The sequence below is a fragment of the Bombina bombina genome, chromosome 5 (assembly GCF_027579735.1).
Source record: "Bombina bombina isolate aBomBom1 chromosome 5, aBomBom1.pri, whole genome shotgun sequence".
NCBI classification, from domain to species: Eukaryota; Metazoa; Chordata; class Amphibia; order Anura; family Bombinatoridae; genus Bombina; species Bombina bombina.
This window is the reverse complement of record NC_069503.1, coordinates 23,130,500-23,156,131: the sequence shown is the minus strand read 5'-3', so window position 1 is coordinate 23,156,131 and position 25,632 is coordinate 23,130,500. Positions and strand designations below refer to the sequence as shown.

At 41.8% G+C, this 25,632-nt stretch overlaps 1 protein-coding gene across 2 annotated transcripts in view; it reads left to right on the top strand.

Moving 5' to 3' along the window:
• The window catches only part of LOC128659721 (P2X purinoceptor 7), a 73,365-nt gene that overhangs the window by 27,627 nt on the left and 20,106 nt on the right, over positions 1–25,632 (top strand). The window contains exons 1-2 of one of the 2 annotated variants that reach the window (XM_053713296.1): positions 497–563; positions 11,649–11,750. In XM_053713296.1, the coding sequence (XP_053569271.1) occupies positions 11,735–11,750 (16 nt within the window). In that variant the 5' untranslated portion in view covers positions 497–563; positions 11,649–11,734. Of the gene's footprint in view, positions 1–496; positions 564–11,648; positions 11,751–25,632 lie in introns of those variants that run through there. The other variant, XM_053713295.1, reaches the window with a different exon arrangement.

Sequence of the window (25,632 nt, the reverse complement as noted above, 5' to 3'; positions counted from 1 at the left end):
GCGATCTGATCCCATGCAGACGATCATTGATAAACGATCACTTAGCTTGTACAACTGTCAGCCCTTAGTGATTTAACAGGAGTAGAGGTCTTGAAAAGCAGAAATCTTCTGCACGGAGAGTATATGCAGCGTCAGACTCCATCTCACCGAGGTTACAAATGATTTACACTGATAATGGTGCCTACAGTCCTGCACTGCAAGCGGCTTTTCTTACAACATAAAACTTGTGGGCATTTTGAAGCATAAAACTTTGGGGGGAGTTAGAAACATAAAAACAGTACTTAATAAGCATTTTATTTACGTTCTGATGCATAATATGTGTATATACATAAATTAGGAAATATAATACATTTATACTCTGACTGCAGCTCATACTCTGCAAAACAGATGTGATTCTCTAAGTATACTGTATGTAATGTAGCTGTGTGTGTGTCACATGACTGCATCATGAGCATGTGACTACTGTGCCCCTGCTATGTATGTCACAATATGGCAGCTTACATAGGACACTCAAGCACTGGATCAATGCTGTACTTCAAAACAATCTCCTTCAACAGTTTGGGGTAAGAGGAACATATAAAATAGACAGCAGTTATTTTTTTTTATTTATTAAGAAAAAGTAGGTTTTAGGGATCATTAGAAGATGTGTTTAATGTCCATTTGTAATTAGTACGTAGGATAGCCTTATGCTTATCCCAGACATTAATCAGTATGTAGGATAGCCTTATGCTTATCTCAGGCATTAATTAGTACATACGTATTGCTTTATTCTCCAGTTAACCAACACATTGCAATTGATCTGGTGCTTTAGTGTAACTGACAAATTTATTTTATTCAAAAATGACCTGCAGAAAAATTTTCACTAAAAAAATCTCATCGCAGAAAGTGAAAAAAAGTTATGTCTCTGGGTCTCAGGCATTAATTAGTACGTAGGGTAGCCTTATGCTTATCTCAGGCATTAATTAGTACGTAGGATAGCCTTATGCTTATCTCAGGCATTAATTAGTACGTAGGATAGCTTTATGCTTATCTCAGGCATTAATTAGTACGTAGGATAGCTTTATGCTTATCCCAGGCATTAATTAGTACATAGGATAGCCTTATGCTTATCTCAGGCATTAATTAGTACGTAGGATAGCTTTATGCTTATCTCAGGCATTAATTAGTACGTAGGATAGCTTTATGCTTATCTCAGGCATTAATTAGTACGTAGGATAGCTTTATGCTTATCCCATGCATTAATTAGTACATAGGATAGCCTTATGCTTATCCCAGGCATTCTTAAAGTCCCCCACAGTGTTAGTCATTTCCACCTCTTGTGGAAGTTTATTCCATGAATCCATTACCCTTTCTATAAATAAGCTTCAGTGAATTACTCATGAATATACTACCCTTCAGCTTGAGATCATGACCCCTTGTTCTTGAATTTTCCTTTGTGCAGTATATAAAATACTCACAGCCTCAGTTTTACTAAGCACTTTAATATATTTTTATGTTGTTATCATATCACCTCCTTCTCTTCTGTAAGCTATACATATTTAAGTCATTGAGCCTCTGCTGGTACGTTTTTCATTTTTAGACCATGTAGCATTTTGGTAGCCTCCTTTGCTCAGATTCAAGTTTATTTATATAAACGGCAATGGAGGAAATCATGCACCTGTGCTGATTTCCAGCATTATAAATTCATCCTTAAGTCCTACAAATCTGCACTCAGCCTGGCCAAACAAGTCTATTTCTCCTCCCTTGTGTCATCTCATGCATCCAACCCCAGAAAGCTGTTCTCAACCTTTAACTCCCTTCTACGTCCGCCTGCCCCCCCGCCCACTACCAACCTCATTGTTCAGATTATTGCTGATCACTTAAAAAATAAAATTGACACCATTAGAAAAGATATCTGCACCTCACACCCCTCAAAACCATCAATCCTACCCACCCCTTTTATGAACAAAACTCTATGCTACTTCCCTCCTGTAACAAAGGAAGTAGTCTCTGTACTCCTATCCTTGGCTCATCTCACAACCTGCCCACTTTACCCTTTTCCTTCACGACTTATTCCCTCTCTCTCTGCTTCACTAACCCCTACCCTAACTCATCTCTTTAACCAATCTCTCACCACTGGCACATTTCCTGACACATTCAAGCATGCCTCAATCATACTAATCCTAAAAAAGTTCTCGCTTGACCCCTCCACGCCTTCTAACTATAGACCGGTCTCCTTACTTCCCTTTGCTTCAAAATTATTGGAACAACTAGTCTCTAATCGGCTAACTCAATTTCTCACAACTCCTTACTTGATCCACTACAATCTTGTTTCCGCCCTAAACACTCAACAGAAAACCGCTCTTGCTAAAGTAACAAATGACCTGTTATCAGCTAAAGCAAAGGGCCACTACTCCTTTACTAATTCTTCTTGACCTGTCCGCTGCCTTTGACACAGTTGACCATCCTCTCCTCCTAAAAATACTACATTAATTTGGCATCCGAGACACAGCCCTCTCCTGGTTTGCCTCATATCTCTCAAAACGCTCGTTTTCAGTTTCCTTTAACAACATATCTTGTGATCCTATGCCTCTCTCAGTACCGCAAGGCTCTGTCTTGGGCCCCTTGCTTTTCTCTCTCTATACATCCTGCCTTGGAAAACTTATAGCCTCCTTTTGGATTCCAGTACCACCTATATGCTAATGATACCCAAATCTATCTTTCCTCTCTTGATATCTCTCTCTCCCTCTTTACTCAACCAGATTTCCAACTGCCTATCTGCAATTTCCTCTTGGATGTCTTCACACTACCTCCCAACTCAATCTGTCCAAAACTAAGCTGCTTCTTATTCCCCCCTCTTCGAGACATCCAACACCTGACATTTCTCTGACGGTTGGAGACTGTATTCTCAACACCTCACCCCAGGTCCGCTGTCTTGGGGTCACACTAGACTCAGAACTCACATTCAACCCACATATACAAGCACTTACCAAATCCTGCCGTTCACACCTACGTAACATTTCCAGAATTCGTCCCTTCCTTACTCTAAAAAAAAATAAAAAAATACTTATTCATTCCCTCATTTTGTCACGCATTGATTATTGCAATAATCTACTCCTAAATGGCCTTCCAAAACACCACCTCTCCTCCCTCCAAACTATTATGAATGCTTCAGCTAGACTCGTCCACCTAAGTCGCCGATCTACATCAGCTGCTCCATTCTGCCAGTCTCTACACTGGCTCCCCATACACTCCAGAATACAATTTAAAGTATTAACCCTAACTTACAAAGCACTCAAGAGTCTAACTCCCAACTATATTTCCTCTCTCATCGTGACCTACGTCTCTACACTCCTGTTATCTCTCTACGTCCCACTCCCGCCTCGAAGACTTTGCACGTGCTGCTCCTGTCCTCTGGAACTCTCTACCTGCTCCATAAGACTGTCTCCAACCTTGTATAGCTTCAGACGCTCCTTGAAAACCCACCTATTTAGAGAGGCTTACCATCTCTCCTCCATTCCTCATCCGAACCAAACTAATACATTAACTGCCTGACTCACTGCTGCAACTACAACCGATGTGACAAGCTACCCCCAACCTTATGTCTTTGCACCCTAAACCTATAGACTGTGAGCTCTCCGGAGCAGGGCCCTCTTCCTCCTGTACCAGATTTGTTTTGTTATGTTTTGTATTTTATCACAAATATTTGTCATTGTATACCCCTATCATTGTACCCAGCGCTACGGAATTTGGCGGCGCTATACAAATAAATGATAATAATTTATATCCTGAAGATATGGCCTCCAGAACTGCACACAATAGATGAGGCCTAACTAATGATCTGTAAAGTGGCAACATTTAAAGGGACAGTTCACCCAAAAACTTTCTCCCCTTTAAATTATTCCCAATGATCCTTTTTACCTGCTAGAGTGTATTGGTTGCAAGTAGCTCCTTTACTCATATTTCAGCATTTGAAATAGCTGATTTAGCTTGTGGTTTCCCAACCTATACTGAAAGTTTTGATTCTGGCGTATACGCTATTGACAAGCCTAAGTAAACACAGCCAGCAGAAGAGATTACACCCTCAGTGGGGACATGATAGTTAAGTAATAAAATAATAAGTTTCCATTGTTCTCTCTATGTATTGAGCTTTGGTGTTCCAGACAAGTATAAGATAAGGGAGCAAGTCTGTGTACACAAAGTGATAACATAATGAGATCTGATATTACCTGAAGCTCAACCCATTGTAATAGGCTGTGGTTTCAAAGCACAAAACCAGCTACTTCATATACACAAATAAACCCGAAAATGCAATTTCTCAAATATTTTATACTCTGCAGTTGATATAACAAGTCATTTAAAATACATTTATGGAAAAACAATTTTACAGTGTACTGTCCCTTTAAATTAATTTATGTGCATTTAAATTTTGTCTGCAATGTCCCTTTAAGCAGATTGCTGCCCTCTAGTGTTCATATACCATTATGATAACATTGTTACAAACCCTGCTGCCATATAGGGCTCACAACACGTGCAGAGACTACCTAATAAGATACCAAGAGAATCAAATAATCATTTCTTTAAAGAAGTAAATGCGAAATTTGTTAAAGATCACAGGCTCTATCTAAACCACGGAATTGCATTTTGACTTTGTATCCCTTTAATGATTTATGTACGGGCACTAATGGCGTATAGCTAAACACATGGGTGACCCAATGACTAGTGCAGCAACCAATCAGTTGCTCCTAAACTTACCTAGGTTTATTCATCAACAAAGGATACCAAGAGAACATCTAACTTGATAATATAAATGTTTTGAATTGCTGCTCCATCTGAATCATAAATCCGTTTTCTGTATCTGACCAATTAGCTTCACTCTAATGTTCTTGGTGGTGTTGAGAGTGAGATTTCTTCTGTTAAGTGTGATCAGTCCACGGGTCATCATTACTTCTGGGATATTACTCCTCCCCAACAGGAAGTGCAAGAGGATTCACCCAGCAGAGCTGCATATAGCTCCTCCCCTCTACGTCACTCCCAGTCATTCTCTTGCACCCAACGACTAGATAGGATGTGTGAGAGGACTATGGTGATTATACTTAGTTTTATATCTTCAATCAAAAGTTTGTTATTTTAAAATAGCACCGGAGTGTGTTATTACCTCTCTGGCAGAGTTTGAAGAAGAATCTACCAGAGTTTTACTATGATTTTAGCCGGAGTAGTTAAGATCATATTGCTGTTTCTCGGCCATCTGAGGAGAGGTAAACTTCAGATCAGGGGACAGCGGGCAGATGAATCTGCATAGAGGTATGTAGCAGCTTTTATTTTCTGACAATGGAATTGATGAGAAAATCCTGCCATACCGATATAATGTCATGTATGTATACTTTACACTTCAGTATTCTGGGGAATGGTACTTCACTAGAATTACACTGTAAGAAGTACATAAAGCTTTTTAATAAATAAGAAATTATGTTTAACGTTTTTGCTGGAATGTAAAATCGTTTTCATTTGCTGAGGTACTGAGTGAATAAATGTTTGGGCACTATTTTTCCACTTGGCAGTTGTTTAATCTTTTTTCTGACAGTTTCTGTTCTCTCTCACTGCTGTGTGTGAGGGGGAGGGGCCGTTTTTTGGCGCTTTTGCTACGCATCAGAAATTTCAGTCAGCAGCTCATTGTATTTCCTGCATGATCCGGTTCATCTCTACAGAACTCAGGGGTCTTCAAAACTTATTTTGAGGGAGGTAATTTCTCTCAGCAGAGCTGTGAGATTATAGTTGACTGAGATAAAAAACGTTTATTCTGTAATTTTTTCCTGCTTTCAGAATTAGTTGTCTTTTGCTAATGGGATTAAACCTTTGCTAAAGTTGTGTTGTTTACAAGGATTGAGGCTATAACTGTTTCAATTTATTAATTTTCAACTGTCATAGATCTTCTGTGCTTCTTAAAGGCACAGTACGTTTTTAATAATATTCTAATAGAATTGTATTCCAAGTTGCAAGTTTATTTGCTAGTGTGTTAAACATGTCTGATTCAGAGGAAGATACCTGTGTCATTTGTTGCAATGCCAAAGTGGAGCCCAATAGAAATTTATGTACTAACTGTATTGATGCTACTTTAAATAAAAGTCAATCTGTACAAATTGAACAAATTTCACCAAACAACGAGGGGAGAGTTATGCCGACTAACTCGCCTCACGTGTCAGTACCTGCATCTCCCGCTCGGGAGGTGCGTGAGATTGTAGCGCCGAGTACATCTGGGCGGCCATTACAAATCACATTACAGGATATGGCTACTGTTATGACTGAAGTTTTGGCTAAATTACCAGAACTAAGAGGTAAGCGTGATCACTCTGGGGTGAGAACAGAGTGCGCTGATAATATTAGGGCCATGTCAGACACTGCGTCACAGGTGGCAGAACATGAGGACGGAGAACTTCATTCTGTGGGTGACGGTTCTGATCCAAACAGACTGGATTCAGATATTTCAAATTTTAAATTTAAGCTGGAAAACCTCCGTGTATTACTAGGGGAGGTGTTAGCGGCTCTGAATGATTGTAACACAGTTGCAATACCAGAGAAAATGTGTAGGTTGGATAAATATTTTGCGGTACCCGGCGAGTACTGATGTTTTTCCTATACCTAAGAGACTTACTGAAATTGTTACTAAGGAGTGGGATAGACCTGGTGTGCCGTTCTCACCCCCTCCGATATTTAGAAAAATGTTTCCAATAGACGCCACCACACGGGACTTATGGCAAACGGTCCCTAAGGTGGAGGGAGCAGTTTCTACTTTAGCTAAGCGTACCACTATCCCGGTGGAGGATAGCTGTGCTTTTTCAGATCCAATGGATAAAAAATTAGAGGGTTACCTTAAGAAAATGTTTGTTCAACAAGGTTTTATATTGCAACCCCTTGCATGCATTGCGCTGGTCACGGCTGCAGCGGCATTCTGGATTGAGTCTTTGGAAGAGAACATTAGTTCAGCTACTCTGGACGACATTACGGACAGGCTTAGAGTCCTTAAACTAGCTAATTCATTCATTTCGGAGGCCGTAGTACATTTAACTAAACTTACGGCGAAGAATTCAGGATTCGCCATTCAGGCACGCAGGGCTCTGTGGCTAAAATCCTGGTCAGCTGATGTTACTTCTAAGTCTAAATTGCTTAATATACCTTTCAAAGGGCAGACCTTATTCGGGCCCGGGTTGAAAGAGATTATCGCTGACATTACAGGAGGTAAAGGCCATGCCCTGCCTCAGGACAAAGCCAAAGTTAAGGCTAGACAGTCTAATTTTCGTTCCTTTCGTAATTTCAAAGCAGGAGCAGCATCAACTTCCTCTGCACCAAAACAGGAAGGAGCTGCTGCTCGCTACAGACAAGGCTGGAAACCTAACCAGTCGTCCTGGAACAAGGGCAAGCAGGCCAGGAAACCTGCTGCTGCCCCTAAAACAGCATGAATTGAGGGCCCCCGATCCGGGATCGGATCTAGTGGGGGGCAGACTTTCTCTCTTCACCCAGGCTTGGGCAAGAGATGTCCAGGATCCCTGGGCGCTAGAGATAATATCTCAGGGATACCTTCTGGACTTCAAATACTCTCCTCCAAGAGAGAGATTTCATCTGTCAAGGTTGTCAACAATCCAGACAAAGAAAGAGGCGTTTCTACGCTGCGTACAAGAGCTCTTGTTAATGGGAGTAATCCATCCAGTTCCACGGTCGGAACAGGGACAAGGGTTTTACTCAAATCTGTTTGTGGTTCCCAAAAAAGAGGGAACTTTCAGACCAATCCTGGACTTAAAGATACTAAACAAATTCCTAAGAGTTCCATCGTTCAAGATGGAGACTATTCGGACAATTTTACCTATGATCCAAGAGGGTCAGTACATGACCACTGTAGATTTAAAAGATGCTTACCTTCACATACCGATTCACAAAGATCATTACCGGTACCTAAGGTTTGCCTTCCTAGACAGGCATTACCAGTTTGTGGCTCTTCCATTCGGATTGGCTACAGCTCCAAGAATCTTCACAAAGGTTCTGGGTGCTCTTCTGGCGGTTCTAAGACCGCGGGGAATCTCGGTAGCTCCATACCTAGACGACATTTTGATACAAGCTTCAAGCTTTCAAACTGCCAAGTTTCATACAGAGTTAGTACTGGCATTTCTAAGGTCACATGGATGGAAGGTGAACGAAAAGAAAAGTTCACTCGTTCCACTCACAAGAGTTCCCTTCCTGGGGACTCTTATAGATTCTGTAGAAATGAAGATTTACCTGACAGAGGACAGGCTAACAAGACTTCAAAGTGCTTGCCGCACCCTTCATTCCATTCAACACCCGTCAGTGGCTCAATGCATGGAGGTAATCGGCTTAATGGTAGCGGCAATGGACATAGTACCCTTTGCACGCTTACACCTCAGACCACTGCAACTGTGCATGCTAAGTCAGTGGAATGGGGATTACTCAGACTTGTCCCCTTCTCTGAATCTGGATCAAGAGACCAGAAATTCTCTTCTATGGTGGCTTTCTCGGCCACATCTGTCCAGGGGGATGCCATTCAGCAGACCAGACTGGACAATTGTAACAACAGACGCCAGCCTTCTAGGTTGGGGTGCCGTCTGGAATTCTCTGAAGGCTCAGGGACAATGGAGTCAGGAGGAGAGTCTCCTGCCAATAAACATTCTGGAATTGAGAGCAGTTCTCAATGCACTCCTGGCTTGGCCCCAGTTGACAACTCGGGGTTCATCAGGTTTCAGTCGGACAACATCACGACCGTAGCTTACATCAACCATCAGGGAGGGACAAGAAGCTCCCTAGCTATGATGGAAGTATCAAAGATAATTCGCTGGGCAGAGTCTCACTCTTTCCACCTGTCAGCAATCCACATCCCGGGAGTGGAGAACTGGGAGGCGGATTTCTTAAGTCGTCAGACTTTTCATCCGGGGGAGTGGGAACTTCATCCAGAGGTCTTTGCCCAAATACTTCGACGTTGGGGCAAACCAGAGATAGATCTCATGGCGTCTCGACAGAACGCTAAGCTTCTGCGCTACGGGTCCAGATCCAGGGATCCGGGAGCGGTCCTGATAGATGCCTTGACAGCACCATGGACCTTCAGGATGGCTTATGTGTTTCCACCTTTCCCGATGCTTCCTCGATTGATTGCCAGAATCAAACAGGAGAAAACATCAGTGATTCTAATAGTGCCTGCATGGCCACGCAGGACTTGGTATACAGATCTGGTGGACATGTCATTCTGTCCACCTTGGTCGTTACCTCTGAAACAGGACCTTCTGATTCAGGGTCCTTTCAAACATCAAAATCTAACTTCTCTGAAGCTGACTGCTTGGAAATTGAACGCTTGATCTTATCAAAGCGTGGTTTTTCTGAGTCAGTTATTGATACCTTAATACAGGCTAGGAAGCCTGTTACCAGAAGGATTTACCATAAAATATGGCGTAAATACCTATATTGGTGCGAATCCAAAGGTTACTCTTGGAGTAAGGTTAGGATTCCTAGGATATTGTCTTTTCTACAAGAAGGTTTAGAAAAGGGGTTATCCGCTAGTTCCTTAAAGGGACAGATCTCAGCTCTGTCCATTCTGTTACACAAGCGTCTGTCAGAAGTTCCAGACGTTCAGGCTTTTTGTCAGGCTTTGGCCAGGATTAAACCTGTGTTTAAAGCTGTGGCTCCACCATGGAGTTTAAACCTTGTTCTTAACGTTTTACAGGGTGTTCCGTTTGAACCCCTTCATTCCATTGATATAAAGTTGTTATCTTGGAAAGTTCTATTTTTAATGGCTATTTCCTCGGCTCGAAGAGTCTCTGAGTTATCAGCCTTACATTGTGATTCTCCTTATTTGATTTTTCACTCGGATAAGGTAGTTCTGCGTACTAAGCCTGGGTTCTTACCTAAGGTAGTCACTAACAGGAATATCAATCAGGAGATTGTTGTTCCATCCTTGTGCCCAAATCCTTCTTCGAGGAAGGAACGTCTTTTGCACAATCTGGATGTAGTTCGTGCCCTTAAATTTTATTTACAGGCAACTAAAGATTTTCGACAAACGTCTTCCCTGTTTGTCGTTTACTCTGGTCAGAGGAGAGGTCAAAAAGCTTCTGCTACCTCTCTCTCTTTTTGGCTTCGTAGCATAATTCGTTTAGCTTATGAGACTGCTGGACAGCAGCCTCCTGAAAGAATTACAGCTCATTCCACTAGAGCTGTGGCTTCCACTTGGGCCTTTAAGAATGAGGCCTCTGTTGAACAGATATGCAAGGCTGCAACTTGGTCTTCGCTTCATACTTTTTCCAAATTTTACAAATTTGACACTTTTGCTTCCTCGGAGGCTATTTTTGGGAGAAAGGTTCTTCAGGCAGTGGTTCCTTCTGTATAAAGAGCCTGCCTATCCCTCCCGTCATCCGTGTACTTTTGCTTTGGTATTGGTATCCCACAAGTAATGATGACCCGTGGACTGATCACACTTAACAGGAGAAAACATAATTTATGCTTACCTGATAAATTCCTTTCTTCTGTAGTGTGATCAGTCCACGGCCCGCCCTGTTTTTAAGGCAGGTAAATATTTTTTAATTTATACTCCAGTCACCACTTCACCCTTGGCTTTTCCTTTCTCGTTGGTCCTTGGTCGAATGACTGGAGGTGACGTAGAGGGGAGGAGCTATATAGCAACTCTGCTGGGTGAATCCTCTTGCACTTCCTGTAGGGGAGCAGTTAATATCCCACAAGTAATGATGACCCGTGGACTGATCACACTACAGAAGAAAGGAATTTATCAGGTAAGCATAAATTATGTTTTTTAGCTCCGCCCCCTTTGACTTCACCTATGACGTACAGGAGGGCCGCCGGCTTGCCGTGCCTGCCTTGCGAGATTGAGCTAACTTACTGGGGAGCGATGTGGCTGATGCGGGTTACAGGGAGGGGGGTGCGCTGGGACTTATGTGGGTTGGGGGCTGATGGTGGTTACAGGCGGTGCTTATGATGGTAAAGGGGGTGCTTATTGGGGGTTACAGTGGGAGCTGATGGTATTATGTAGGTTACAGGGGGCTTCAGGGGGTGCGGGGTTACAGTGGGAGCTGATGGGGCTTATGGGGTTTACAGGGGTGCTGACATTAAGATCGCCATATCGCGCATATACACACACACACACACACACACACACTCTTCAATGACTTGTCACAGTGATGAAAAATATGATGCCCATCATCGTATTTTTCTTCACTGTGAAACTATGGTGTGTGTGTGTGTATATGTGTATGTGTATATATATATATATATATGTATATATATATATGTGTATATGTATATGTATATGTATATATATATATATATATATATATATATATATATATATGCACTTTTCAACTTTTCATTTGTTTTACAGTATTCAATTTCCACAGCGCATGCATGCATCTCATAGCCGCAGCAAGATCCGACAGAACTTCCTTGTCAGAATCTGCTCCCTCTAAATGCCCATGCGGCTGATTAACATAATCACATTCCACACATTCCTATTTAACATATGTGGAGTGTGATTACATCATACAGAGCATGCGCAGTCAGAGGGAGCAGAATCTGATAAAACACTGGGTCCTTTTTTAATAACTTTTGGTATTTTTTCACCAGACGCAAACTGTGACATTATCGTGTGGTTTATATCTCTTTAGGGTGTCTAGAGGTTTGCATCTAATTGATACAGTGAGTGCGGATCAGTTTATTTCAGCAGAACCAGAGGAGCTGCCGCATTACCAGAATGGATCAGCACTTGTGTGAGTAGAACAAATACTGCTGGGTATAAGCTCAAGAACAAAAAGAGAATAGTCGCACACAGACCCCTGAATATTGTTTTCTTTCCTAATATATGGAGAGTCCACAACGTCATTAAATTACTAGTGGGAATATAACTCCTGGCCAGCAGGAGGAGGCAAAGAGCACCACAGCAAAGCTGTTAAATGTCACTCCCCTACCTATAGTCCCCAGTCATTCTCTTTGCCTCTGTCAATGGAGGAGGTGATGTTTGGTGTCTGAAGAAATTAATTTACTTTTTTGGATACTTTTCTCTGCAAGCAAGGATTTGGGGTTTAGCTGTGTCCACGTCAATCTCTGCAGCAGAGTAGTGGTGGCTTTTAAGCAGTTAGGAAGTTGTAAGGTTGTGCTTACTTTGTTTCCTAACATATTGCTGCCCTAGGTATAGAAAGCCAGAGTTGGTTACTCTGTTCTTTCTTTTTTCTACAGGTCTCTGTAAGGAGTTTGTGTCCTTTCACGCCTTGTGAGCTGTCTTCCTGCCGGACAGCTAGACTGCAGGTAAGTTCTTTTTGTCTTCAAGTTAAGGGAGACTTGCACTTTAGTTCTTATTTATTGCTGCAGCAATATAAATGGGACATTAGTAAATCCTTTATGGTCAGTATGTAATGGGCAGTGTGCAGGCTACACTGTATGTGACATATTGTGAGACTTTATCGGATTCACTGTGTTAGTGTTTGTTTATGGACTTTTTGATGCTCTTAAACTGTGTGAGGCAGACTTTTAATTTTATTACACTTTGCTTCGGTAGGAACGCACGCTTTTTAGTTTGTGCAGTTCCTACTGAAGTCGGTCATGTGACACGCTTCTCTTTCACTCTAGAGCAGTGTTGCGTTGTGAATTCAGTGTTTTGCGAGAGAGCAGCCTCAGGTCTGTCTGTGAAATTGAGAAGCGTTTGTGAGCAGTGCAAACTTTTGGAGTACGGTAGGGTACCTCAGCTTTTGCTGAGTTGTAGAGCTCTTTGTTGTTTGTTTAATTGTGGCTACAAGCTAAGGCTCTGCTTTTTGCTTTTTTTTAATTTGACTTCATACTTTGCTCTGAGTTACCGAAGACTTGTCTTAAAGGGACAGTTTTCTGAAAAAAATTATTTTCCTTTTTATTTCAACAATTTTTGTTTTGTGCAAACTAGTATATGGTTCAGGCATCTGTTTTTTGTTTTTAGATGCTTAATGGTTTTTTTTATTTTTTATTTTTTTATTATTCTACATGTTTATCTAGAACATTAGAGTGAAATGATAAATTATTGCCCTCTATGCCTTATGTGTCTCAGGATGATGCTGTTCAGGCAATGCCACAGCTTTCTCCTCAAACGTCCCAAGCCTCTATAGCGTCACATACAGTGCCCTCTAAGTTCCTCTCAGCTCCCGGAGGAATTTATTTGCCTTCAGAAATTGCTGCTCAGGTATCTTTCAGATAGTAAGATGAAAGATTGAATATAAAGGGCGCACCAATTCCTTAAAATAGTGATACTAATAGTGCACAAAATGTGTAATACTCAAAAAAATATATAAAATAGTGATGTAGAATTAATATCGAGGTTGTGTGTAGTATGTGCAACTGTGAATAATGTGTAGTAAATCTCGATACTATCATAAGTATAATACAATACAGATAACAATATAAAATGAAAATTATGATAAAAATCAAAGTGAACAAAATTATAAAAATAAATAAAAAATATAGTAATAAATGAATGATTTGTGACTCTGTATGAGAAAACAGAACAGCATCATTAATAGTATGTGCATTAGTAGTCTCTTATTTTCATAAAACATAAGTCCCAAAATAGGTACAAACCAAAATGGTCAAAGGTGAAAAAGTGACTTTGTGATTTTATCGTTTTTGTAGCTTTCTTGCTTGATGGTAGAATAGCGACAATAGGGCAGCTCTCTTTGAGGAGTAAGTGATCAGCAAAACAAGATCCTGATTGAAAGGAAAAAAAGAGGCGCCTGATGGTGTAATAACGAATGTACAATTAACAGGACAGAAGACGAGTACCAATGAATACTCACAAGTCAGGATGCACATCCAGTGCAATAATCAGCAGACCGAGGCTTCAGAGCTGCTCGGCTGACTCAATCCACTTGGATAGACAGCAGGGCCAGGTGAACGAACTTCAAAGATTGCCAGAGAACAGCAGAAAACTCTATAGGAGAACCTACAGGTGTACTATGGTGACTACAACATCAACATCAGTATCCGATATCCAGGAACCAAAAGCAAGGTGTAGGTAAAAAAATGTTTTTATTTTGTTTAAAAACAATTAAATACAACAGGAGCACAGCAACGCGTTTCTCAGCGAATGTGCCTTTCATCTGGCTGTATTGCTCATACTACATCTTGCTCTATTTATACAAAAAAGTCGCCAATCGTATTTGTGGGTATTAACACACCCACCCCTACTTTGCATCCTATTGTATCACTTATCAGTGCGAGTGTCCAATCACTTCCAATATAATTTAGCCAACATGCTTGTACGGTGCTGCCAATCCTAGGACAAAGATGACGCACCCCCATCAAAGCGACAGTGCTATTAGGCAAAGGCACCGGTAGTGTGAACCAATCACACAGAAGTCAATAAAGGTACATAATATCTCAGTCGTAAAAGTATACCACAATAGAAAGATATATTCAGACTATGTTACGAGTATATCACTTGAATATAACTAATATACATAAACAATAACATGCGATCAGGTGCATGAATTGCGGCTGTTTATTTGTTAATCATCCTTTGGGATGTAGGATGGTACAAAGCACACAAAAATGAGTTCTTTAAGATTTAAAGAGACAGTAACGTTTTTGTTCTGGGTACATTCTAATAAATGCATTTCAGCTGCTTATTTGTTTATTCATCCCTTGTGACTGAGGATGTAACAAACACACACGAGAATAGAGTTCCTTTTCAGATTTATAGGCACAGTGTCGTTTCCTATGTGAAAAATGTATTAAAATTTATTCAAATTTATTTTCTCTTTTTGATTTTACTCCCTCTACGGCGATTGCTGTTTGGGAGTCTGTTAACAATGGCCACAAATTTCTCCTATAGTTTCCATCGAAATTTTATTGCCCGCATGCAGTGCCCTGCATTGCTAGAGGAATTGCTATTCTAAAAGATTTTCTCCATGTTACTCAGAATCTCAGTTTCAGATGGAATGGTACCTTAGGCATTCCCTATATTTACAAGACTGTCTCCCATAGCCGACTCAGCTATGGAGGCTGGACGACATCCCTTAGGGGAGAAGGAGTAGTTTCAACTATCACTACGAGAACCTCTATTCCCTTAGAGGATAGTCCTATGGAATGGGACATACGCCGGGGTTTACAATGGCAACAATCTGTGTACTTTTCTACCGGCACTAGTGCGACGGCATATTGTTTTGATGCGTTGTCTGATGCTATTAGTCAATAGCTTCCCTGGATAAAATCCAGGACATATTGGCTAATTCCTTTATTTCAATTTCTTAGCTTCCAGTTCTCAAACTGGGAGCATGGGTGGCTCTGTTCCAGCTCTTGGGACCTTATGGTTAGAGCTTTGTTTTACGGATATATGTTCTAAAACTAAGATTTTGGTGATTCCTTGCCAGGAGCAAACATTGTTGGGTCCTGGGTTGACGAACATAAAAAACAAAAAACAAACAAACACATAGCCTGCTGTTGAATTAAAAACAGCATGGAGCGCATGCCCCTGTCCGGAATTGGATCTTGTAGGGGGAGCTCAAATGTTTTCCTCTCAGAGGCAGTTCCTGCTTTCAAACTTGTCTGAAGATCACTGCGCAGAAGACCTCTCAGACCTGGTAGTGATTGTTCCAGTTCTCATACTGGTACTGGATCTGGGGTTACCGATCGGGTTGTGGTTCTCGAAAAAGGGGAATTCTCAGGCCATTTTTTAAGAAGGGTACTGTCCTTCAGGATGGAAACTCTTAATTTGTTCCATTCCTCCCTTGATCCTAGAGGGTCAATTTATGACAACGGTGGATTCAAGGACAAGTGACTCGAGAATTCTCGAGAATCGTCTCAAGTTCTAGGGTTTGCCTTTACTGGAAATGGCGCCCTATCTGGCTGATATTCTCGGCCAAGCGTCATCCTTGCAGCAAGCAGAATTTACACGGACATGGTGTTATACTTCCTGTGATCTCACGGGTAGAAGGTGTCTTTGGAAAAGTGTTCCTTAGTCCCAGGCACATGAGTAGTTTTCTTAGGAATCATGACTACTTTAATATCAATGAAGATTTTTCTGACTGAGGTCAGGAAATTAAGTTCTATCAATACTGTTCTAGTCCTTCAGTCCACTTCTCGGCCTTCAGTGGCTCAGTATATAGGAGTAATCGGACTGATGGTGACAATAGCCGGACAGATTGCTCAGCATGCTAAGGCACTGTGGCTGGACTCTAACAACCCAAGGGTTGCAGGTTCAATCTCCGGTAAGGTCCACTCTACTTTTCATCCGTCCATGGTTGATAAAGTGAGCAGTGTCTTGTGAACCTTACAATTCCATTTGTTAGTTCCACTTCAGGCCTATGCAGTTAAGCATACTCAGGCAATGGAACGAAGACTATGCAGACTTGTCTCCTCAAATAACTGTGGATCAGGAGACAAAGCACTATCTTCTGTGGTAGTTGTCTCTGGATAACCTATCCCAGGGAACATGATTAGCAGGGTGTGGACTCAGGCAGAGTCTGTTCTTTTTTTTAGACTCTCTGGAACGGAGAGCAAGCTTTAAGGATGTTCTGGTCTGGCCTCAGTGGGCTTCGGTCCTGTTTCTTCTGTTTTTCAGACGGACAATATGACGACGGTTTTACATCAATCATCAGGGGGGAACGAGATGTTCCTTGACGATGGCTGAGTTAGCCAAGATTATCCAGTGAGCGGAGGCTCATTTTTGTTATCTGTCAGCGGTCCATATCTCAGGTATGGGCACTTGGGAAAAAGATTTTCTGAGTAGACAGACTTTTCATCCGGGAGAGTGGGAACTCTGTCCGGGAGTATTCTCCAACCTGATTTTCAAATGGGGTTGGCTGGAGTTGGATCACTTGGAATCTTGTCAGAATGCCAGGCTTCTGCGATACAGGTCTAAGTCTAGGGCCCCCAGTCCGAGCTGATAGCTACCTTGACAGTTCTTTGGTCCTTCAGCCTAGAATATCTATTTCCCCCGTTTGCGCTTCTTCCCAGGTGATTGTTCAAATCATATAGGAGGAGGCATCAGTGATCCTTGCTTCTGCGTGGTCTCGCAGGATTTGGTATGCAGCTCCGGTGGTCATGTCATCTCTGCACCCTGGACACTTCCGTTGAGGAAAGACTTCTTATTCAGGGTCCCTTTTTTTCCACCCAACTCTAGTTTCTCTGATGTTGATTGCTTGGAGATTGGACGCTTGATCCTATACAAGCAAGGTTTTTCTGATTCGGTCATAGATACCTTAATTCAGGCATGTAAGCCTGTAACTAGGAAGTTTTCCATCAGATAGGGCATAACTATCTTTATTGGTGTGAATCCGAGGGTTCCTCATGGAGTAAAGTTAGGATTCCCAGAATTTTGTCTTTTCTCCGAGAAGGATTGGAGAAGGGTTTATCAGTGAGTTCCCTAAAGGGTCAGATCTCTGTTTTATCTATTTTGTTACACTAGCGGCTGGTAGATGTCCCAGATGTTCAATTCTTTTGTCAGGCTCTGATTAGAGTCAGGCCTGTGTTTAAACCAATTGCTCCTCCATGGAGGTTGAATTTAGATTTTTTAAGTTCTTTAAGGGGTTCTGTTGAGCCTATGCATTCCATAGATCTTAAGTTATTATCTTGGAAAGTTTTTATCTTGTTGCCATTTCTTCTGCTTGATGAGTATCTGAGCTTTTGGTATTACAATATAATTTGCCTTACCTTTTATTTTTCATTCGAATAAGGTGGTGTTCTGTACTAAACTTGGTTTTCTTCCTAAGGTTGTTTTCAGACAAGCACATTTCTTAGGAGTTTGTCGTTCCTTCCTTGTGTTCTAATCTTTCTTCTCGGAAGGAATGTCTTCTACTTTTTTTTTTTGGACTTAGTCCACGTTTTTAAAAGTTTTATTTGCAAGCGACTATGGACTTTCGTCAATCGTCTTCTCTGTTTGACATTATTTCTAGAGAACGTAAGGGTCAGAAAGCTTTGGCTACTTCTTTCCTTTTGGTTGAAGAGTGTCTTCCGTTTTTGCTTATGAGCTTGCTGGACAGCAGTCTCCTGAAAGAGTTATGGTTCATTCCACCAGGGCTGTTGCTTCTTCATGGACATTCAAATATTCTGCTTCAGTTGAGCAGTTTTGCAAGACTGCTACTTGGTCTTCTCTTCAATACTTTTTTCTAAAAATATTTTGAATTTGATATCTTTGCTTCGGCTTAGACTGTTTTTGGGAGAAGGGTTCTTCAAGCAGTGGTGCCTTCCGTTTAGGTTCCCTGTCTTGTCCCTTCCTTTTCATCCATGTACTCTAGCTTTGGTATTGTATCCCACAAGTAAGGATGAAATCCGTGGACTCATTGTGTCTTTAAAAAGAAAAGAAAATTTATGCTTACCTGATAAATTTGTTTCTTTTTAGACACAATGAGTCCACGGCCCGCCCTGAGACAGGTTATTAATTATTTGTGAAACTTCAGACACCTCTGCACCTTGGCTTTTCCTTTCTCTTCCTAACTTTGGTCGAATGACTGGAGTGGTAGGGAAGGGAGGAGCTATATATACAGCTCTGCTGTGGTGCTCTTTGCCTCCTCCTGCTAACCAGGAGGCGTAATCCCACAATTAAGGATGAAATCCGTGGACTCATTGTGTCTAAAAAGAAACAAATTTATCAGGTAAGCATAAATTTTCTTTTTGATGCTAAAGTGCCCGGTTTTTAAAAATTTGATTAAAAACAGGGGCACTTTGATTCATCAAAATTTACATTTCACTTGTGTTGTGAGAATACTTACCTTTTAATCTTGATAACCCCTCTCTCATTATGTATGTACAGTATAATTGGATTAACTTTAACATCTTATAGCATGACATAGGTCTCTAATCTATTAATTGTATATTTATAGATACAAATATTGAATATATGCAAATATTGTCTTTGTATTATGAACTTATTTTTTTTGAGTATCCATATCTTTGACAGACATAGTTTTAAAGATGATTGACACCATTGTAATTCTCTATCTAAACTTGATCTTTTAATTTTAATGTTTTTATACAAAAATTGGATATAGAGTTAGGATCATGTATATAAATATATAGAGAGTTATGCACATGAATTTTGAAAACCACTAGAGGGAGCTGTTGTATCAGTTATGATGAAGTATATGTGATTTTTTTTAACAATGTTAAACAGAATTATTCGCTATTATAACCACTAGATGCCACTGTATATGTGTTAATTACAAATGTTTGGTGCCAAAATGGCTATTTAAACACCATTATGTTCACAATATGTTATGCTTGAGAAAGGGCTAAGTGTTAGCCCGAATGGACCCTTTATAAGCAATAAAGGTCTTTTATGTCACAGCTGGAGAGATTCTTTGTTTGTGGACATTTTGCTTGGCTTGGTCAGCCTTCTCCGTGTTCCTGTGACTTGTGAGTGCTGTACTCTTCGTTGATTCAAATGTCACAGTTCGACAGTACTGCTTAATGTTCCCTGTAATCCCTGGCCAGAAGAAGGTCTGAATCAGTTGGTGGCGGGTTCTAGTGATTCCTAGATGTTCTGCCCTATGCTCAGCAGGTCGATACTTTTGTGGTACCACCAACTGGAGCTTGGGCATCTGCCTGCTCCTGCCCCCTCTGTTACCCTGTATAGGAGCTTTCTGTCCCACTCAAAATGGTCTCCTCCTAGCCCCCCTACGTCGGTCCCTGCCCTAGCACGGTATGGGGCCAATGTCAGGTCACTCAACATCTCCTGGGCAAATCTTACCTGGGTCCCCGGTGGCCTGGAGTCTGGCTTGCTGGCTTATGGTGACAGGGCAAGCATCGGTTGAGCCATACAATACGGAGGATGCGAGGTGTCCCAAATAATTTCCTAGTATAACTTCTGCTGGCAAGTGAGTCATGACCCCTACTTCTACAGCACGGGAGCCGGCACCCCAATCCAAGTGAACTTTTGCTGTAGGGATCCAGAGCACCTTACCTCCAGCCACACGAACTGTAATGTACTTCCTCGTCCGGTCAGATTTGGTGACCAGATGTGGCTGGGCAAGGGTAATTGTGGCTCCATAGTTCTTGTGACTGCCTGCCCGCCGTTAATCCGTACGACCTGACGGTGATGTACGCAGTTGTCGTTGGTTGCTGCTTGTACCGGGTCCACCTCATGCAGGACCCCAAAATTCCTCTTTGATCCAAGTGGCGGGGTCAGTGGGACTCTCTGACTCCAAGCAGTGGGTGTCGGCCCTGGAGCTCCCAGTGGGTGCTCTGGTCCATTTAGCAGGGGGCGAATTCCTTGGACATTTGGATCAGACATGACCCAGCTGGTCGCACCCGTAACATCTGATTCCCGTCTTCTGGGGTGGACTGGGCCAGGAGGAGCGTGGTTGCTCCAGTGGAGCTGGGGGTATAGGTGGGCGAGCCGGAGCTGCAGTGGAGCGGCCCGCTGGGCGAAGTTCGGGTCAAACCGTGCGCCGGGCATCCAAAAACTGATCTGCCAGGATGGCAGCTTGATCTACCTTCTCAGGTTTCCGGTCCCTGATCCATTCTCGTACCTCCGGCAGGGATTGATCATAAAAATGCTCCCGGAGAATGAGCTGGGAGGCTTGGGCCAAGGAGGTTACTTTGCAGCCTGCAAACCAGTAGTCCAAGGAGCGGGTTAACTGGTGCACCCACTCAGTGAATGGATGCCCCTCTTTCCTCCTCAACCCTCGGAACTTCAGTCGGTGAGCGTGATGGCGTATTGTGCTAGGAAGTGTACTTTCACCCACTCATAATTACTTTTGTCTTTCATGGGGATAGCCTCGAAGGCATTCAAGGCTCTCCCCGACAGCTTCCCAATCAGGAGGGTAACTCTGTCGGCACTGGCGATGCCCTGCAGTTCATATTGTGTCTCAAACACTTATAGGTACCGGTCGATCTCCTCGTCTCCTTAAAAGCACGAAAAGCCTTGTGAGGTAACTTCTTAGGGGGGGGGAAGTGTGCCTCTGCTCAGCTGGTGCGGCTCCCCCCATAGCTTTCTGTACCTTCAACATCTTGAGGCGGGTTGCGTCGGCAATTATCTGGGTGATAATCTTCTGTGGTGGGCTGGTCTCAGAGTACCAGTCGCCATCAGATCTCCCACTGGACCTCGGACATTTCTGTCCCCCCAGTTGAGGGCTTGCTGCTGCCGGGCTCACTGGCCTGATCACTGGCTCGATCGCCTTCCATAATCTTGGCGATGACCGCTGCCTTGGATTTGTTGCTGGCCACATGTCCATGGACTTCCAGCAAATCTTTAAGGTTACTTCTTTTAAGCCCAGAGTACCACTGCTCCATCAGAAGTGAGCCTGGTGGTGGTTTGGATGTTCCAGGTTGAAGGAAGCATCACACTCTTGTCAACCAGTTGTGACGGACTCTGGCTACCCCAACTGGGTAGCTTCGCAAAAAAGGGTCCTTCCTATACCTGGAACCTGTAGTTGTAGAGCGGAGAAAGTGATTTTAGCAAAGCCCACCTGTGACGAACCAAGGTTATCCAACCCTGCACCAGTCACTTATTTGGCACAGAAAGGGTTTTCAGCCCCCTTTTCTGTCACCTAAAGCTCAAATGCTGCCACCACTTAAAATTTATTAAAGGGAAAATCTTAAGGAAAACCCCAGACTTTACACATTAACTCTAGAAATACAATTTAGCAGAAAATAACCTAAAATTATACAGTTCTAATATTCCAGTCTCTTTTAGTAAAGTGGTTCAATTATTAGACAAAGGCCAAACTTAATAAAGGAATTATTTATTATGCCAAAAATATTATGCACAATGCATTAATAATAAAAAGTTGTTACAAATAAAATTACACACGCAAACAGTATTTTAAAATAAAAAGGAGAAAAACAGAATTGAATACTTTCCTAGTCTTCAAGATCTGCGCCAGGGGCTGGCATGAAAATGATGGCTCCTTACTTCTGTACAGCAGCTCCCCTTGTAAGAATGACAATCTTATTGTTAAAAAATAAGTTTCTTAAACCCTACTTTTCAGAGATTAGGTTGCTTAACCACACCCTCCTGGGCGGGCTAAGAAACCCCCCTGTCTTTACAACCTTCAATAGACTAATTTCTTGCCTGAGTTTATACAACCCATTATCATTCCTGCTAGGTAAGAAATTTCTATATTTACATATTTAGAACCTCTTAGTTTTATTGGGAGAACCGGTTTGATATCAAATATGCCATAGGTTGTCATATTTACCTGCCTTTAGGTTATAACAGCTTTAACCCACATATGTGCATAATATACCAATGTCCTGTCAGTGACCTGGTCAGTTTTTGTAATGAAGAGCCTGTTTTGCGTCAGGCATTCTATTGACAGCTTAAGCCATAAACTTTATCCTGTGTATCTCTGTGACTAAGAGTTTCAGTGACTTTATGACCCAATGCATACACACTAACATTTGGTGGCTATTTAGGGGGTTCTGGCACTTCAAAGAAAATACAAACACAATTCTTCTTGAAAACAAATAACTGTTTTGAGTGCAAGCTACACAGAATTAACTCCTTAGCAGCTGAATCCTGAGATATTTGTGACACCACCCTTTAAACCAGACAAGACTAGTATTAAGGTGAAACACAAACAGACTTTATTGGGAAAACCACACAGCTTATATACACATTCTCATCTTGATAAGTCTTATCTATTCCCAGGATCTCCCACCATTCCCGCCCCTCCAGACATACTGGCACCTCCATCGGAGCCATAGGTCCATAGAAACCCCACAATATCTAGGTTGTGGTTTCGGGATGATCCCGGGAGATTGGGAGCCTGGAAAAGTTATTGAGGTGGGAGTGTCCAAAACCCCCGGTTCCCGGGTGGGGTCCCCCTCTGCAATCACCCCAACCATTGTTCACCAAAGGCACAACAAATCCCCAAAAGAGCGAAAATCTTGGACAAAGGGCCTCTGGAGCGACCTAGGGTAAAGTTCAGCGGGATTCCCGAGTAGCACGGCTGGCTAGTATTTCCTTAGGTTCGGCCAGCCGGGAAGGAGCCAAGCGGCAAGAGATCATCTCTTTTCAAGAGAAAGTATAAGCAGTGAGAACACAAGAGGGCTGGAGTTTGGGGCAAACAGTAATCCATAATGCACCAGAAAACAGGGCAAAACACAGTAATTCAGGTAGGAGGGGGGGAAGGTAGCCTTGGCAGCCTGATATCCGTGACAATTCAGTATATGCATTCTCTGTCGATAGAAAACAGTACTTCTTTTTAAGACCCGATAGAAAACTTGAATCTTATCTAAGAAGGGCATATTTACATACTGTTAAAATCTGTAAAAAGAAAATGGAGGCGCCACAATAGCCTAGTACCACCAAAACAAATGATAAACAGAATGGAACAAGAAATGTACTCACAAACGTGATGTACCCAATGGTGCTATTGGAGCAGGCTGGAACTTCACAGTAGTCCAGCTCACTGTTTCCAACCGACTGATATTAGGCCAAACCTTCTTAGAAAATTCCTCCAAATACCTATATAGGGGTAAAAAGCAAACAACCATAGCCCAGTACAGTAGAGGAATGGATTAGCCTGAGGAAACAGTCCTCCAGAGGATGAAAACGCATCACTTTTTTAATAAAGTAATTGATTTTATTTATGCACTTGCTGCTGTGGTGGACTTTGTTTTAACACTGTTTGGGATTTTGGAGTGTACCCAGCCCTTTACTGTGGAGTTCAGCCAGCTGGGCGGCTGTGAAGTCCCAGTTCGCCTAGATTGCACCTGGAGGTGCTTTCCTTCTTGTAAGTGCAATCATTCCATATATTTTTTTGTCCCTGCCTCTACTGTACTTGGCTATGGTTGTTTGCTTTTTACCTCTATATAGGTATTTTGGGGAATTTTCTAGGAAGGTTAGAGCCACACGGAGTTACTACCAAACTCCAGAAAATCAGTGCAAAGAAAAAAGAAAGTAGGCTCTCCAATATGCCAATATTATCTCTTTATTAGAATAGTTGCAAAGTCAAACAACCAAGTTGTTTGACTTTGCAACTATTCTAATAAAGAGATAATATTGGCATATTGGAGAGCCTACTTTCTTTTTTCTTTACTGTGAAGTTAAAGCCTGCTCCAATAGCACCATTGGGTGCATCACGTTTGTGAGTACATTTCTTGTTCCATTCTGTTTATCATCTGTTTTGGTGGTACTAGGCCATTGTGGTGCCTCTGTTTCCTTTTTGCAGATTATCTGTCACCAGGATTTGACTGTCCTTTTTCTGGATTATATGGACTTTTTTGTATGCTTTAGTTTGTTTTTTGGATATATGGTATATGTTTAAGTAGGAAACGCCCCCCCATTGGAATTATTTGTGCTTTAGTGCATTTATATAATTTTTTTATTATATTTACATACTGGCTATATTCTTAGACCAGCCATATCTGTTGCTGACGTAGCTGCTGCCTCTACTTTCTGGTTATCCAGTCTTGCTCAGCAGTTATCTTCTGATCCTGAATATTCCAACATTCTCAATTTACTTCAACATGCAAATAATGGTATTAAAACAATGTCTTTAGCTATTCTTACTAGAAGAGATTTACTGTTTAAATGTAATCACGGATTGCTGATATGGTATCTAAGACCAGATTACTATATCTTTCATTCCAAGGAAATAATTTATTTTGATCTCAACTGGATTCTATTATTTCTACTATTGCTGGAGGTAAGGGAGTGTTCCTTCCTCAAGACAAAATGTCTATGGGGGAATTTAAGGCCCCCAACCGTTTGCGTTCCTTTCGTCAGAGTAGAGAACAGAAAACTGCCCCCTCCTCAAAGACCCCTAGAAACTTCAAATTGGAATAAGTCTAAACAATATAAGAAACCTAATCCAGTCCTTAAGTCCTCATGAAGGTGCGGACCCTATCCAGTATTTCTGGTGGGGGGCAGATTAAAACTTTTCCAAGAATTTTGGTTAGAATCTGTTCCAAATCCCTGGATTCAGAATATTATTTCTCAGCGATATTGAATTGGATTCAAAATTCGACTTCCCGTGTGGGAGATTTTTTATCATCCATATTCCAAAACATCCTATAAAGCCCTGAGCATTTCTAAAATCTTTTTCGGACCTGGAAAATATGGTAGTAATTGTTCCAGTACCTTTACAGCACTGGTTTTCAAACCTGTCCTCGGGCCTCCCCAACAATCCAGATTTTCTGGATTACCTTGGATGAGAGCAGGTAAAATAACCATGTTTACTAATCAGCTGATTGTTTCACCTGTGCTCCAGTTCAGATATACACAAAATGTGGCCTGTTGAGGAGGCCTGAGGACAGGTTTGAAAGCCAGTGCTGTACAGAAACAAGGGATGGGTTTTTATTCAAACCTCTTCATTGTGCCGAAAAAGGAAAATGATTTCAGACCAATTCTGGATCTGAAAACTCTAAACAAGTTTGGAAGAGTTCCAACTATCAAAATGGAAATTATTCTGCCTTTTGTACAGCATAGTCACTTTATTTTAGAAGGTTCTTGGTGCCCTTCTATCTGTAATCAGAGTGCAGGGCATTTCAGTATTTCCTTATTTGGACAATATCTTGGTACTAGCTTCTTTAGAAAAATCTCACATGGAGGATCAGTTTACCACAGTTCCTTGATACATTAAACCAAAGTAACCGTTTAGGTTTCCAGATAGATTCAGTGTCCATGGCTCTTTCCTTAACAGAAAAGACACACATAACATTGGTTTCAGCTTGTCTAAACCTTCA